The sequence below is a fragment of the Lissotriton helveticus genome, chromosome 4_1 (assembly GCF_964261635.1).
Source record: "Lissotriton helveticus chromosome 4_1, aLisHel1.1, whole genome shotgun sequence".
NCBI classification, from domain to species: Eukaryota; Metazoa; Chordata; class Amphibia; order Caudata; family Salamandridae; genus Lissotriton; species Lissotriton helveticus.
Window position 1 is genome coordinate 104,427,251 of NC_136063.1, and position 15,299 is coordinate 104,442,549.

General features: G+C 45.9%; 1 protein-coding gene across 4 annotated transcripts in view; it reads left to right on the forward strand.

Moving 5' to 3' along the window:
• The window catches only part of NUGGC (nuclear GTPase, germinal center associated), a 1,180,213-nt gene that overhangs the window by 110,464 nt on the left and 1,054,450 nt on the right, over window positions 1–15,299 (forward strand). For all 4 annotated transcript variants that reach the window (XM_078686520.1, XM_078686521.1, XM_078686519.1 and 1 more), the window contains exon 4: window positions 5,880–5,989. In XM_078686520.1, the coding sequence (XP_078542646.1) occupies window positions 5,880–5,989 (110 nt within the window). The remainder of the gene's footprint in view (window positions 1–5,879; window positions 5,990–15,299) is intronic.

Below are 15,299 nucleotides of genomic sequence, written 5' to 3' on the forward strand. Positions count from 1 at the left end.
ACCAGTTCAAAGTCCTACCCTTCGGAGTCACAACAGCCCCGAGGGTGTTCACCAAGTGTCTAGCGACAGTGGCGGCGCACCTCAGGAGGCAGAACATCCATGTCTACCCCTACCTAGACGACTGGCTCGTGCAAGCCAAGTCAGAGCAACAGTGCGCCGCAGACATGTCGACTACAATTCACCTTCTTCACGATCTGGGTTTCTCCCTGAACTACCCAAAATCGCATCTTCAGCCGGCACATGTCCGGCAGTTCCTAGGTGCTACGATCAACACCCTGACGGCCATGGCTCAGCCAAACCAAGTCAGGATAGACAGCATGCAGGCTCTGATCCAAAAGTTCAGGCCACAACACTCGCTTCCAGCGAGAGTGTTCATGCAGTTGATAGGCATGATGGCCTCCTGCATCTTCATAGTCCCTCACGCACGGCTACATATGCGCCCGCTCCAGGAGTGCTTAGCGAATCAGTGGACACAGGCTCGTGGGCAATTGACAGACCTAGTGTTGGTTACCAGTCGGGCATTCGACTCTCTGCATTGGTGGACTCCACACAACCTTTGCAAGGGCCGACTGTTCCAAGAGCCCGTGCCGCAGATTGTCCTGACAACGGACGCATCTCTCCAGGGATGGGGAGCTCATGTGCTCACTTACACAGTGCAGGGACTATGGACGACGCAGCAACAAAAGATGCACATCAACTATCTGGAACTGATGGCAATCTTCATGGCGCTCAAGTCCTTCATTGTACATCTGTGCAACAAAGTCGTGCTAGTCCGGACGGACAACATGACCGCGATGTACTACATTCAAAAGCAGGGAGGCACCCACTCGCCACAGCTGTCTCATCTGGCTCAGAGCATGTGGAAGTGGGCCATTCAGAGGAACATTTTCCTCATGGCAGAACACCTCCCAGGAAAGGACAATCAGATGGCGGATCTGCTCAGCAGATACAGCCATCAAATGCACGAGTGGGAGATACACCCATCTGTTCTCCACCCGTACTTCCAGCAGTGGGGTCATCCGGAGATAGACCTGTTTGCCACAAAGGAGAACGCAAAATGCCAACTCTTTGCCGCCAGGTTCCCTCACCCACAGTCGCAGGGGAATGCGATATGGATGAACTGGTCAGGCAAATTTGCGTACGCTTTTCCGCCAGCCCCTCTAATACCGCTGGTCGCAAGAAAGCTAAGGCAGCACGAGATGACTCTCATCCTGGTTGCTCCGACGTGGGCACGCCAGGCTTGGTACACCACGTTCCTCGAACTCTCAGTGGTGCCGCATCAAAGACTGCGCCTCACGCCCAGTCTTTTGACGCAGAACCATGGAGACATTCAGCATCCAGATCCACAACAGCTCAACCTGGCGATCTGGCTCCTGAAGTCCTAGAGTTTGGATACCTTAACCTACCTCCGGAGTGCATGCACATCATCAAGGAGGCGAGGAAACCAACTACTAGAGCATGCTATGCTGCAAAGTGGAAGCGTTTTGTCGTTTACTGTACAACCAATGACATCAACCCGCTAGATGCATCTATTCCCAACATCATCTGCTATCTGTTGCATCTTTACAAGTGCAATCTAGCGTACACTTCCATTCGGATACATCTATCCGCCATAGCGGCTTATCTCCAGAACAGGCAGCACCTCTCTGTCTTCAGAGTGCCTGCCATTAAAGCCTTCCTTGAAGGTCTGAAACGAGTCATTCCCCCAAGAACACCGCCAGCTCCGGTGTGGAACCTCAATGTCGTTCTCACCAGACTGATGGGACCGCCATTTGAGCCACTGCACTCGTGTGAACTCCAGTTCCTTACGTGGAAAGTAGCTTTCCTTGTAGCTATTACGTCTCTGAGGCGTGTCAGTGAGCTGCAGGCGCTCACAATCCAAGAGCCATTCATTCAAATCCATCCAAATAGGGTAGTGCTACGCACTAACCCCAAATTCCTTCCGAAGGTGGTGTCACAGTTTCATCTAAACCAAACTATTGACTTACCAGCATTCTTTCAAAACCCGCAAACGGTGGCGGAAAGAATGCTCCATACCTTAGATGTACGGAGGGCGTTGATGTACTACATAGACAGAACACAACCCTTTAGAAAGACAAAACAACTCTTTGTTGCCTTCGCACCACAACACAAAGGCAACCCGATTTCCAAAGCAGGGATAGCCAGATGGATTGTTAAATGCATCCAGATATGTTATCAAAAAGCCAAGCGCACTTTAACAATACCCCCCAGAGCGCACTCCACACGCAAACTGGGGGCATCCATGGCTTTCCTAGGGAACATTCCTTTAGAGGATATTTGCAGAGCAGCCACGTGGGTTACACCACACACCTTTACAAAACACTACTGTGTTGATGTGCATTCCAAGCAGCAAGCTGCTGTAGGACAGGCTGTTCTCAAAACACTTTTTCAGGTTTCTGCAGCTGGCACGGGCAACCGCCGCTGATGGAGGGACTGCTATGTATTCTATGCTAAGATATGAATTTAGCAGCCCACATGCCTCGAACTGAATATGCTACTTACCAGTATGCATCTGTTCTTGGCATGTAGGGCTGCTAACATTCATATCGCCCGCCCTCCTCCCCGGTGCCTGTCGCAGCTGCAGATATACTATTGTATTTATTCATTAGCATGGACATCCTTTACACTTTTCACTCCATCTTCTGCCACAATGGCGAAAAACAATCTGGGGATGGAGCCGATGCCCATGCGCACTGTAGTCCAGGGGAGGAGCCACCTATCTCAGGATACTTCGAAGACTCTTCCAGGACAACAATGTGCAATCATCCGAGCCCAACACTAGGCGGCGATCTAATGCTAAGATATGAATGTTAGCAGCCCTACATGCCAAGAACAGATGCATACTGGTAAGTAGCATATTCATTTCTGTCAGGAACAAAATATCAGGGGTGTGTTCCTCTATTAAAAGCGCCATTTCGGCCCTGTGCTTTGGCAGGGAGCGACAGTTCAGTAGGAACATGCGAAAGTCATATGTGAGTTCAGAGCATGGTTTGGGTTTGAGGGGAAGCAGGCATTTGGGACAGACTTGTGGCAGGGCGTCGGCTTGAAAAATATGCCGAGTGCAAATGCTGGCAGAAGGCCTAAGGCTATGGAGGGGTTTAGCGTTGTAGTATCTGGGCTCTGATGACTGGGATGTAGGGGGATGGCCCAGGGCCCGGACTCGGCGCGGACGAGCGCAGACGAGCTTGCCTTATGCGCGCCTTCGGCAAGCAATCGTCGCGCTCGTCCGCTGCGCTTCCGGTACATGCAAATTTTTGTAGTGGGGGGATGATGGAAGGGGGCGTGGCCTCAGAGTGGGCGTGTCCCAGTCAGGGCGAGGGGAATGGCGGTTGCGGAAGATCGGCGATTTCGCCCTTACCAGCGCTCGTTTTGGTGCAAGGAGGGGTGCCTGCACACTGCACTCGTGTGTCAGGGAGGGTGAGTGAGTTTTAAAACAAACAAAATTTTTACAGTTTAAAACAATGAAAATGCTATCAGGCTATTCCCGGCTGAGCCTCAGGAGGTTTCAAAAGTTATCTGTGCACTAGCAAGTCAGCGCGCCTTTTATAACGTTTGCAGGGGGGCGTGGCCTCGGAGTGGGCGTGTCCCAGTCAGGGCGAGGGGAATGGCGGTTGCGGAAGATCGGCGATTTCGCCCTTACCAGCGCTCGTTTTGGTGCAAGGAGGGGTGCCTGCACACTGCACTCGTGTGTCAGGGAGGGTGAGTGAGGTTTAAAGCAAACAACATTTTTACAGTTTAAAACAATGAAAATGCTATCAGGCTACTCCCGGCTGAGCCTCAGGAGGTTTCAAAAGTTATCTGCGCACTAGCAAGTCAGCGCGCCTTTTATAACGTTTGCAGGGGGGCGTGGCCTCGGAGTGGGCGTGTCCCAGTCAGGGCGAGGGGAATGGCGGTTGCGGAAGATCGGCGATTTCGCCCTTACCAGCGCTCGTTTTGGTGAAAGGAGGGGTGCCTGCACACTGCACTCGTGTGTCAGGGAGGGTGAGTGAGTTTTAAAACAAACAAAATTTTTACAGTTTAAAACAGTGAAAATGCTATCAGGCTACTCCCGGCTGAGCCTCAGGAGGTTTCAAAAGTTATCTGCGCACTAGCAAGTCAGCGCGCCTTTTATAACGTTTGCAGGGGGGCGTGGCCTCGGAGTGGGCGTGTCCCAGTCAGGGCAAGGGGAATGGAGGTTGCGGAAGATCGGCGATTTCGCCCTTACCAGCGCTCGTTTTGGTGCAAGGAGGGGTGCCTGCACACTGCACTCGTGTGTCCGGGAGGGTGAGTGAGTTTTAAAACAAACAACATTTTTACAGTTTAAAACAATGAAAATGCTATCAGGCTATTCCCGGCTGAGCCTCAGGAGGTTTCAAAAGTTATCTGCGCACTAGCAAGTCAGCGCGCCTTTTATAACGTTTGCAGGGGGGCGTGGCCTCGGAGTGGGCGTGTCCCAGTCAGGGCGAGGGGAATGGCGGTTGCGGAAGATCGGCGATTTCGCCCTTACCAGCGCTCGTTTTGGTGCAAGGAGGGGTGCCTGCACACTGCACTCGTGTGTCAGGGAGGGTGAGTGAGTTTTAAAACAAACAAAATTTTTACAGTTTAAAACAATGAAAATGCTATCAGGCTACTCCCGGCTGAGCCTCAGGAGGTTTCAAAAGTTATCTGCGCACTAGCAAGTCAGCGCGCCTTTTATAACGTTTGCAGGGGGGCGTGGCCTCGGAGTGGGCGTGTCCCAGTCAGGGCGAGGGGAATGGCGGTTGCGGAAGATCGGCGATTTCGCCCTTACCAGCGCTCGTTTTGGTGCAAGGAGGGGTGCCTGCACACTGCACTCGTGTGTCAGGGAGGGTGAGTGAGTTTTAAAACAAACAACATTTTTACAGTTTAAAACAGTGAAAATGCTATCAGGCTACTCCCGGCTGAGCCTCAGGAGGTTTCAAAAGTTATCTGGCGCACTTTACTTTCAAACATATTCATCTAAAGGGCAGCATGCCACCACTGCTACAAAAATAAATACACATTTTTTTGGCCTACAATTTATAGACTTTTGGTGCAATTGGTGTTGCAATATTAAGCAATGCCAATAGCTCAAACTTAATTAACCCGAGACCTATTGCATTGTAAATGCTTGTTTCTTAGTGTTTTCTCCTGCTTTTGCCTAATTTTTCACTGCTTTCTCTGCGAAGCAGCTAGCAACTCCAGCGTCTTGAGACCCTCACAGGTGATTTGCTTCGCTTTATAAACACTGATTGATTGATGAAACTGCCCATCTAAAACCCCTCCCCCAGTCAATTTCAAGATCTTACAGATGGGCTTTTGGAGGAAAGATTTAGAAACTGGCATCTGCTTTGCCCTTGCTAGATCCCGATCCCTGTCGTAAAAAGACCTGAAGATTGTACTCTTGAAAAAAGTTCTTCAACCTTCACCCATGCTTTCCAATAGGACCAGATTCTAGCAGAGTAGTGTGCACAGATTGCTGGATTGGTCAGCAGCTACTTATCAGCTGAATGTTCCCCACTCAACAGAGCGAACTAAATGGATCTGAAGAACATTGCGTTGATGGTCCTAGAACTGATGGAATAAACCAAGAAACTGGAAATATTAATGCAAGAACGCACACAACATGGATTGGATCGAAGGACCCTAACGTACAGTAACTACTTCTTTTGTGTGTATTTAAATTCTTGTATGACCTATTGACCACAGTAAAGCAATTAGACTAACCCTGGAGCCTGGTTCTTGCTATGAAAAATACCGAAAATAACTAAAATAGAAATGAAATGTGCTTTGATACAGATAGAAGGCAGTGTGCAGTAAAAATCTCTCTTAAATAAAGGTTGTTCCACACTCGAGTAAATATACATTTTTCTTTCCTTCAGGTGAAGTAAATTTGCAGGAAGGTGACACTGTAACGTTTGGTCATCCTCAAAGTGGAAGTATTGAACCTGGAACCAGAGTTCGACAGCCCAAATCAGAATCTTATTTTCTGGTATATTTTTTGATTTTCTTAATGTAATGTATTATGAAATTTCAGAGTATAGATGACTCTCACAATTTATGTATGGTATCCCTTAATGTTTGAGGCATGTTCTACACCTTTAGGGATCATTAACTCCATAGTGTAGATAAAACCCCCTTCATTGGCTTTGCTGCTTCCCTTGCTCTCTACTCCCCAGTGCACACATCTCTGTATCTGCTCCCTGAGGTGTTTTGTATTTACAAGCCCCACCACAATAAAATATTTGGGGTCTGATTTAAAATTTCATATTGCATTCAAGCCTGTTATCCAATAGGGCTACGGAGTAATTTACTCCGTCGCCATAGCGGAGGTACTGACAGCCAAATTGTTAAACGGCAGTCGGCCCGGAGGACACTTCAAGAATTGGGATGAGCTGCTGTCAAGGTGGTCCCTGCCAGTGCATTGTAACTATGCCGGAGGGCTCTGTCACACATGACGTATCGCAAAATAAAAAATAAAAATAAATAAAAAAAACATTGTTTTCAAAACTAAAATCCCAGAAAATAAAAAAAAGTGCCCTCCTATGGTGAGGAGTGCATTGATCACTTTTCAGCGCCTCTTACTACCAGATGTGTCCTGGCGCTAACCGGCATTGAAGAAACAGCTGTATGTCGGCTCATCTAAATCAGGTAGATGGACCTATAGCCAAATCTCTGGGGGCTTGCCTACATCAAACTATGGTCCGCCTGAATCAAACCTGGGTGGGTGGACCATAATGTTGGCAGAGAGGGAACTCCATCGCTGTTGCGCCAGAGTTCCCTCTCAGCCCAACATTTAAATGTGTTAGATGTGTTGAGAATACCCTCTGAAGGAAGTGAGGGTAGAACTTTGAATTAATAAAAATTCTATCATATGGCCAAAATAGATTTTCCAGGGAAAAATTGGGGTTTTTCACCACAAGATTCTCTGATATTTATAAAAGGAGGACAACCTGTGCATGCACATTTGTAAAAATCGTTTTCAATTTGAAGTAACTAGAACTTATGTCCACCTAGGCATCGTTCTAACTAGCCCAAAAATTGCAAACAAACAGTACATTCGACTGAGAAATACACTGCAATGCTAACTATATGGTCAATGTTGAGAATTTAATCTGAGAGATGGGTGATATCTAGGGGTATAGAATTGTTGTTGATCCCCCACAGTTGAGAATAGATAAACGTTGAACCGGCAGACAATCCGGACACAGTTATACATTGGGAGCACATATAGCTATGATGGATCGCGAAGATTTAGGGAAACTCCTGCATTACTAACCCAACCTACTACGCCTACAAGGATAGCCCACACCCGACCGAGACACACTGCCATGAGAGGACTGACAGTGCGGTAGGTGACACACCCACCACCATTTACTGATAGGTAACACGCTATAGCCTATCCAACGCATCATGATATCTCTGGGTCAGGTCGAACACTGGGCACACGAAGCTCTCGACGTATCGAGGAATGAAACCTATGATCATAAGACCTGCATTTTACCTATTTGATGTACGAATGTCGTAATATATTGAGAACTATTGTCATGATATTTGATAGATAAAACCCAATAAAAAAAATTTAAACAAAAAAAAAATCTAGGGCTATAGAATATTCTGAGCTGGAGTCGAGGCACCTTTCGCTCGTGTCTGAGGTTTATTTCTTTCATGAGTTAACTGAAGATTATTGGTAAACTTAACAGAAATGCAGGCTCTCAAAATGTAGGTGGTCTAGAGGCTGTGGTAGAGGAAGCAGTAAATAGTACAGGAAAGTAGATGGACCCCACCAAGCAGCTCATTACAGGGCTAACTGTTGCAGTGCTTACTCAGTGGAACTCTGTAGAAGGCTGGCTCTGTATATACTATACCAAAGTAAGGTATAGTGTGCACAGAGTCCAGTGGATCCCCAGAGGTTTTACAGAGGTTAAAGTACATAGTACCTTACTCTCTGTTGTGGTAGTGTGGGTGAGCAGTGAGGCTTATCAGAGGGCGGGTGTATTAAGCATTTGCTGTACACACTCGAGCAAGATTGGGTACACACACTCGGATTGAATCCAAGATTAGTAGTTTTGTTGGAAATATTACCCTGTTACTTTTATTTAAAGAACCAAGAGAAACTCAATTACAGGTAAGGACCAATTTTTTAAAATAGCAATACTTTTCAGGTGCAATATGAATTGTGTTGCAGAAGCAATAAAAATACTTTATAGTAGTACTGAAAATACTTTGTGGTGTTAATCAACAGTAATAGAACTTAGCAATTGTGAAAGATAGACGCTTAGTGCAAACAGGAAAAAATGCAATGCAATCCTACGAAAAAAACAGTTACGCACATTTACGAGTACTCAACTTGCGTATCCAGTCTAAGGGGGTTTAGACTAACACTGGGCAAAGGTCAGATCGAGGTAGGTACTGCACCACCAGCAGCACAGGGGTGGCCGGGTGCAGGGTGCAAATCAGCTTCGGGCGCCTAATGCAAGTAAATGGGAATCTCAGTCGTACAATGAGGCTGCAGGTCAGACCAGGACACTGGACAAAGGTGACCACATGCTAGGCAGGTAAGTTGGGGTGTCCATGGAGTCCTGGGCACCGTCCGCTGGGCTCCCCAAAGTTGGGGGCTCAGAATGCAGGGGTACCTTTAGGTGTTGGATTCTCTTTAACGGAGCTGGTCTCGGTGAGGGGGACCCTTCAAGATGAGGCTGCAGGTATCTTCGTGAAGACCAGGAGAGATCAGCTAACGCAGAGAGGGCTGCTGTCCTCTGGAGATCTTGTTTTTATTGAGGAGCAGGCAGACTTCTGGTTTCTGGAAGTCGCTGGCTGCAAGAAATGCTTAGTCTTCTTTGCAGGGTCTTTAATTAGGAGACAGGCTGGTTGGGCTGGGGCCAAATCAATAGTAATTTTCCAGCTTTCGTGCACAGCGTCGTCTTCACACCGATTGCAGGAATATGGAGATGAAGGTTCAGAGGTGCCCCCTAAATACTGAATTTAGGGGTGTTTCAGGTAGTAGCCAATGGGCTACTTACCTTTTATGGTGACTATACACTTTGTAGGTCTCCTCCCTTTGGGAAGGGGTCATCCCCTAACCTGATTGGCTAAAATCCTTCCATCCAACATGGAGGATTTACTAAAGAGGGGCTCACTTCAGTCCCGGGCACCCTAGAGGTGGTCCTGGCTGAGGGGGCGGGGGGGGGTGCTGGGGACACCTCTCGTGGCTACTCATTTCCCTGCCCACCTTTCTTTCCACCATAAGTGGGCCTCGGTCGGGAAGGGGGGGGTGGAGGGGAGTGGGCATCTCTACTAGCTGGAGATGCCCTGGCTAGCATATCAAAGGGCAGGAAGCCTTTGAGGCTCTTCGCCCTGATTGATCTTCCTGCTTGGGGGTAGGTGATAAGCACCTCCAACCCAAGCAGGCTTTGTCCCAGACCCACGAGAGCACAAGGGCTCCCAGCTCAGGAGATCAGAAACCCGTCTCTTTATGGCAGGCTAGTTCAGACCAGTCAGCTGTACACTAGGGTGTTGGTCGTTATTCAGTGTGTAGTGTAGTCCCTATATCCCAGATAGGCTATGGGCATTGGAATGATATACACTATAGTTTTGACATAGGACTGAGGTCAGTATGTCTCTATCAAGTACATTAAACTTAATTACTTGTGTGTTCCAGGTAACACAGAGGTCACTCGAAACTTCTTGAATAAACAAGAAGGGATTCGTTTTCTGACAACCGCATAAACATGACATCTTTGTTTCCCTTAGAATCGGAAACATCTCATAATTGGTCATAGGAAGAAAAAAGGAAAAAAAAGGTTCTGAAAGCAGAGTGTTGTAATTCTCCTCCGTCTCGCGCAGGACTTGTGCACCCTGGAGGCATGGAATCTGACGTCCGATTCCATGTGTTCTTTTTAAGGTGAACGTTCTTGTTGGAGACGGGTGGTTTTCTGAGCTTGCGGTTTACCTTACACTTAATCTGCAGTGGATAATCTGAGCTGTGGTTCATCTGAGGGGAGTTATGCGCTGACTCTTAACTCCATTGGCTGGAGTTAGGTTACTCAGTGAAGTGCGCTCAGGTCGCATCTAGTACATAGCTAAAGCAGTATTTGCTTGTAGATTTTCTGTATAATTATTAACTACTTAGTGTTCCCTTGGCGATAGAGTATAAATCAAACATATAAATGTATAAAAGTTTGCAGGTGGAGTAGCTATGGCACTGGTGGAAGAATGTACTCATCCCTAGAGCTCCTATGAGGCCCACTGAGCTCAAGGCTATAATGGGTGCCACCTAGGGGACATTTCCGTCCAGATTCTTCCCCTGGGCTGTATGTAAGGCTTGAATTCCTGATGGAGCCTAATCCAAGATACGGTTGACTTCACCCTTCGTGATAACAGGTAGGCAGTGTTGCAAAGTCATCCTGTGCCCTGGGCACACCCATTTGATTACTGGTGGTCACTGAATGTCCCTAGGCTCTTCCTAACCAATCCCAGGGCCAGTGCTATGCTGAAAACACACTTAGAATACAGTACAAACAACTTAATTCACTTGGGTACACCCTGGGCTATGGTACCCCAATGATTGGCATTACCTCCCCTATAAGGCCCTAGTACATAATAGTGGTACAAAAGGGGGGTGGTGATGGACGGAGCATCTGAACCAATCAAACACTCACACCCAGTTAACAGATCTGGGTTTAATGCCTAATCCAGGGAAGGCATGGCTTGGCAGTTCGGGCTGGACTGTTCCCATGAGGCACAGGGTCAGACTGATTTGCATATGGCCATGTCTGAACTGGGGTGGCAGAGTGGGCTAAAGAACGGTGATGGATTAAACCCAGATCTTTTGACTGGATGTGAGTGTTTGATTAGTACAGATGCTCCGTCCATCACCACCCCCTTTTGTACCGCTTTGTTCGCCATAAGTTTGGCAGCGTATGCTCAGACGTGAGTCCCTGTAATGACGTGTTTCTCTGTATGTTTTGGTGCTTCTGTCAGTCACCAGGTCATTACTTACCACACCCTTTCTCAGGTTACAGAAAGACACCACATTTCACAATACTTACCCAAGAAAGGAATAAACACTGACAACATATAAGACCATTGCTGAGGAGCTCGCAAATAACAACAAGTCGCAACACCTCCCAATCTAAGAGGGTACGCAGAAATTCACAACACCTCCTAATCTAAGGGGGTACACAGCGCATGCTCCTCCTAGCAATGTAATTTAGACATCCCTGATAGGAGGCACTTACCCTTCCGTATCAACAATTACCCATTAGAGGGGAATCGCCCATCCCTCTGTAAGTACATGGTAAAAAAGGGGTCTCAACCTTCCCTCACAAGGAATACCAACAAATGATATGCTCTAGGGTTTCTTTATTACATGATAATAGGATGACAAAAGAAAGAAATAACTAAACATCACAGTAAACATTAGCAGCAATCATAGATATACATAGAGCCTGAAAATAAAAGCATAGTTAGATAAAGTTAGATATACATCGAACACCTCACCATAATCTTAGGCGTCTTGTCATCTGAAGAAGGGTCCGTCTCTCTTTCCCTCACTGGTTGGTTCCGGACTCTCTGTGGCACACACACGTCTGCACCGTGATGTATCAGCAGACCGCCAAAACACCAGACCAGCATCTCAGCATCTCTCCAGCTCTCAGCATCTCAGCTCTCTGCCTCTCAGAAACTCTCTCTCTCTGCCTCTCAGAAACTCTCTGAATCTGAGCATCTCTCGGACCCCCTTTCTCTAATATAGAACTCTATCCTCTATCGAAGCTTCTGGAAGAACCCGCCTACCTTTCTCACAAGATTCCTGTACTTTTCCACACCAAGCACCCAACAGCAGCTGGCCAAGCTTCTGTTCTGGCGCCAATGCGAAGAAGGCACATTCCTCCTGATAAGAACTGGTCTGCTCTGGTTCACTGCCGGTGAACAACACATGTAATCTCAAATATCACCTCTCACCTACAGAGGCTCAGAAGATGGCTGCAGTTTAGAATATGGAGTTGCTCAAGCATAGGCCTCTACTACTTGGAAAGCAGAATGATATTATACCCTGTCAAAGCCAATAGGCTAAAGTCATAAATCACCTAACTCAAATAAGACTATGCACTTAATCCCTCAGTATCCACTATGGAGCACATGTGTGCACCATCACCAACAACTCTGCACCTCGACATCCCACACCTTCTATTCTTTGGCAAGATTATTGTAATGCAAGACCATCCTACATTACGGCTAAAGTAACATAGCACACTAAAATCAGTACACAATGGTGGTGATCGAGGGTCATCAAAGATCATCAGACCACTAAAGTGGCTCATTCACTACATTGCACCCCTTGACCCTTGAACATCACCATTCACATATATCAAAAATAAAATCACTGATCCAAAGGCACAGCTATGACTGCATCTGTGAACTGCACAATTGGCATTATTGCAAAGTCACTAGCAACTCAATAACATGACTGAAAAACAAAACTATCATTTGGGGCACTATATCTGGTAACCGTAAAAGCAGGATCAATGCATAATAACCAGAAACTGAATAAAATCTAACTGAAGATCCGATTGACATGGAAACATTGCATTTCTCATTAAAGGCAAAACCTTAAAAACTAAATTGTCAGAGTGAAACATTCAAGACTGTAGGCCATATGTGAAATAGTACCTACAAGGGAAAAACTGCATTTCAGAATCAAAAACACAACTGTTAAAAAGCATATTTTGAACCAGCAACTCTCGTGCTGAAGTGACTACTTAAAAACATTGAATTCAAAGCAGATCATAATGAACTGGTTTTCTCTTTTTGTACTTCTGAAACTTCATAACTCAGGTAAAATATCTCAAAATAATTCAGCTTGTGTCATGTGAACCTCTAATAATGAAACTGCAAATTCTACTGCCAAGGCAGCCCACTGTAGCTCAGAAAATATCTACTCTAAGTGCAGTACAAAGTCTCTATGGGAAAAAAGTGTTCTTTTCTGTGAAAAAAGCAAAACAAAATACACCACTGTCACTTGTCAGGGTGCACAAGCAGTTCTCCTGTGCGAAAGACACAGCTCTCATTCTTTCAAAGTCAGCCTCACTCGAAGGGGACAGTTCCAATTGCAGAACACTCTGCTGATCCCTTCTTCGCTTAGAAAGAAGAAGTCCATCTATGTAGATGACAGCTCTCTGGCATCCAACTTCCTCAGTATCCCCTCGGCAAGGAAGAACCCCATCAGATTTGGTCCTCCACAGATCATCAGCTCCGGTCAGCCATCAGCCACAGGACATCACTGTCCGCTCCGGTCTGGCTCCAGGCTTGGGAGACTTCCAATTTAAAAAAAAAATAAACTAACATAACAACATAAAAATAAAAAAGACAAAAAAACAAACAGGGTGGGGCGGGGCAAGGAATCACTCGCAGCCCATCCCAGCAACCTGAAACGATAAACAATCATCACATGTCTTGCAAAAAACTTCAATTCAAAAGCACATAATTTTCTTTTTACATCTCTCAAAGTTCAATATTTTAATTTCCGTCTGCAAAGCTCTCCTCTAAATCTGGGGAATAGCTTAAGAATGCTACCTGCATTATATTCTCTAAGTTTATTTGGGCAAAATCTAATTATTTCTTACACAAGCCAGAAGGGCTGGGGCAGTCAACTGTACGCTCTTCTCCTTGCTAACCTACCCCTCCCTTCCAGAGATGTCCACGTCCCAGAGCTGGCTCAGTATCAACCATAACCAGCAGGAGACGGGCTGCTCTCTGTTTAGCAAACCCCTCCTTTCCCTGCAGCTCTCCGCGATCTAAAATTGAGTCGCTGCCAATTTCTGTCTGCTCTGCCTACCTCCTCATAGGGATGGGGCATGATGGTGATGAAGCCTGCACCTTTGTGCAAGCCTCCCTATCATTCCAATTAAAGGAAGCTTTAAAGTCTTGACACAGAGCTCTTCCATGGACACAATTTGGGTGCTCGCCAAACATAACAAACAGAGAAGAGAAGAGACTGCTCCTGCGATCGCCCCCCTCCCCTACAAAGAGCCAGAGACAGAGGAGGTTCTGTGGAATGCATGTTATCTCCTCAAGGTCAAAGCATGTCAGTACCCAGCCTTCACAACCCAAAAGCTGTGGAATTTTCCATTCTTAAATGGAACAGCATGATGTCAAAAAACCCTTACTTTCGTCTAATACACAAAAACAGACTCAACCTCTTTTGACTCCCATTAAAATCCTGGGTTCTATTTCTAAATGCTCTGCTCTTCTGTTTAGCTAATTCAAGCAAATTTAAACTATTATGTATAAAACATTGACAACCTTAAAAAGTTGCAAACAACATCACATTACATTTCTGTACTATCTGGGGTAGCATCAGTCAAAGAAGGTCTATGTTTGTTTAATGTGTAACTGTCAACTATCATGGGCAAAGAATTATCACATTTGCACACCTGCTACATAAAATCATTTTAAACATTAGTTGTTGGGGTCACCAACCCTGCTTCTGTGAAATCCTACCCAACTGCTATTCTGTCTATAAGGGCCATTTTACCACTAGTGCAATCTCCCATAAGCAAATCACATTTCCTCTCACGCTGTTTTGTCCAGTATCTTTTAGTGTGCCAAAGCACATAGTCAGGGGCCTTTGTGCAGCATCTGAATTGCTAAAATGGGCACTTTGCTTTTGGGTAAAATCACAAAATACATTTTTAAAACCTGGAAGTAGCCAGTCATACTCAATTCGCTGTTGTACACTTTCAAAATCATATGCCTGCATTTTTCTTTTAAAGCAAAATGTATCGTGCACTGTTAGGTCTGATTTATTTCCACCACTGATGATTAATTCTAAAACACGGGTCTTCTTATCTGACTGAAAACTCTCTTCGGAAGAATTAATTAAAACAGCCTGTGCAATTGGCAACCTGACTAGATTTTCTGTAACATTTTTCACCTGTAAATCATGCACGTTTAAGTCCGTTGTCAAAGGAATATTTTCACACTGGACATCAATTAACATTTCCTTCAGCTCTTTTGGCAAATGCTCAAATTGTGGCTGCACGTTAAACAACACATTAAAAATAACCCCACTATCTCTGTCTGAAACATCATCCCACCTTTCAGGGTTATATTCTGAGATGTTACATTCATGTTGCAGCTGCGCACATTTTAAATGCATTTCTTTTTACTGAACACTGTAAAGGGATCCCGCCCTTTCTGCCTAACGTAAAAAAGCTATTCACAAGCCCTTTATACAAAACACATTTAAACACACAGCAATTCTCATTCAACCCAACACAATTAGCTCACTCCTGAGCCAG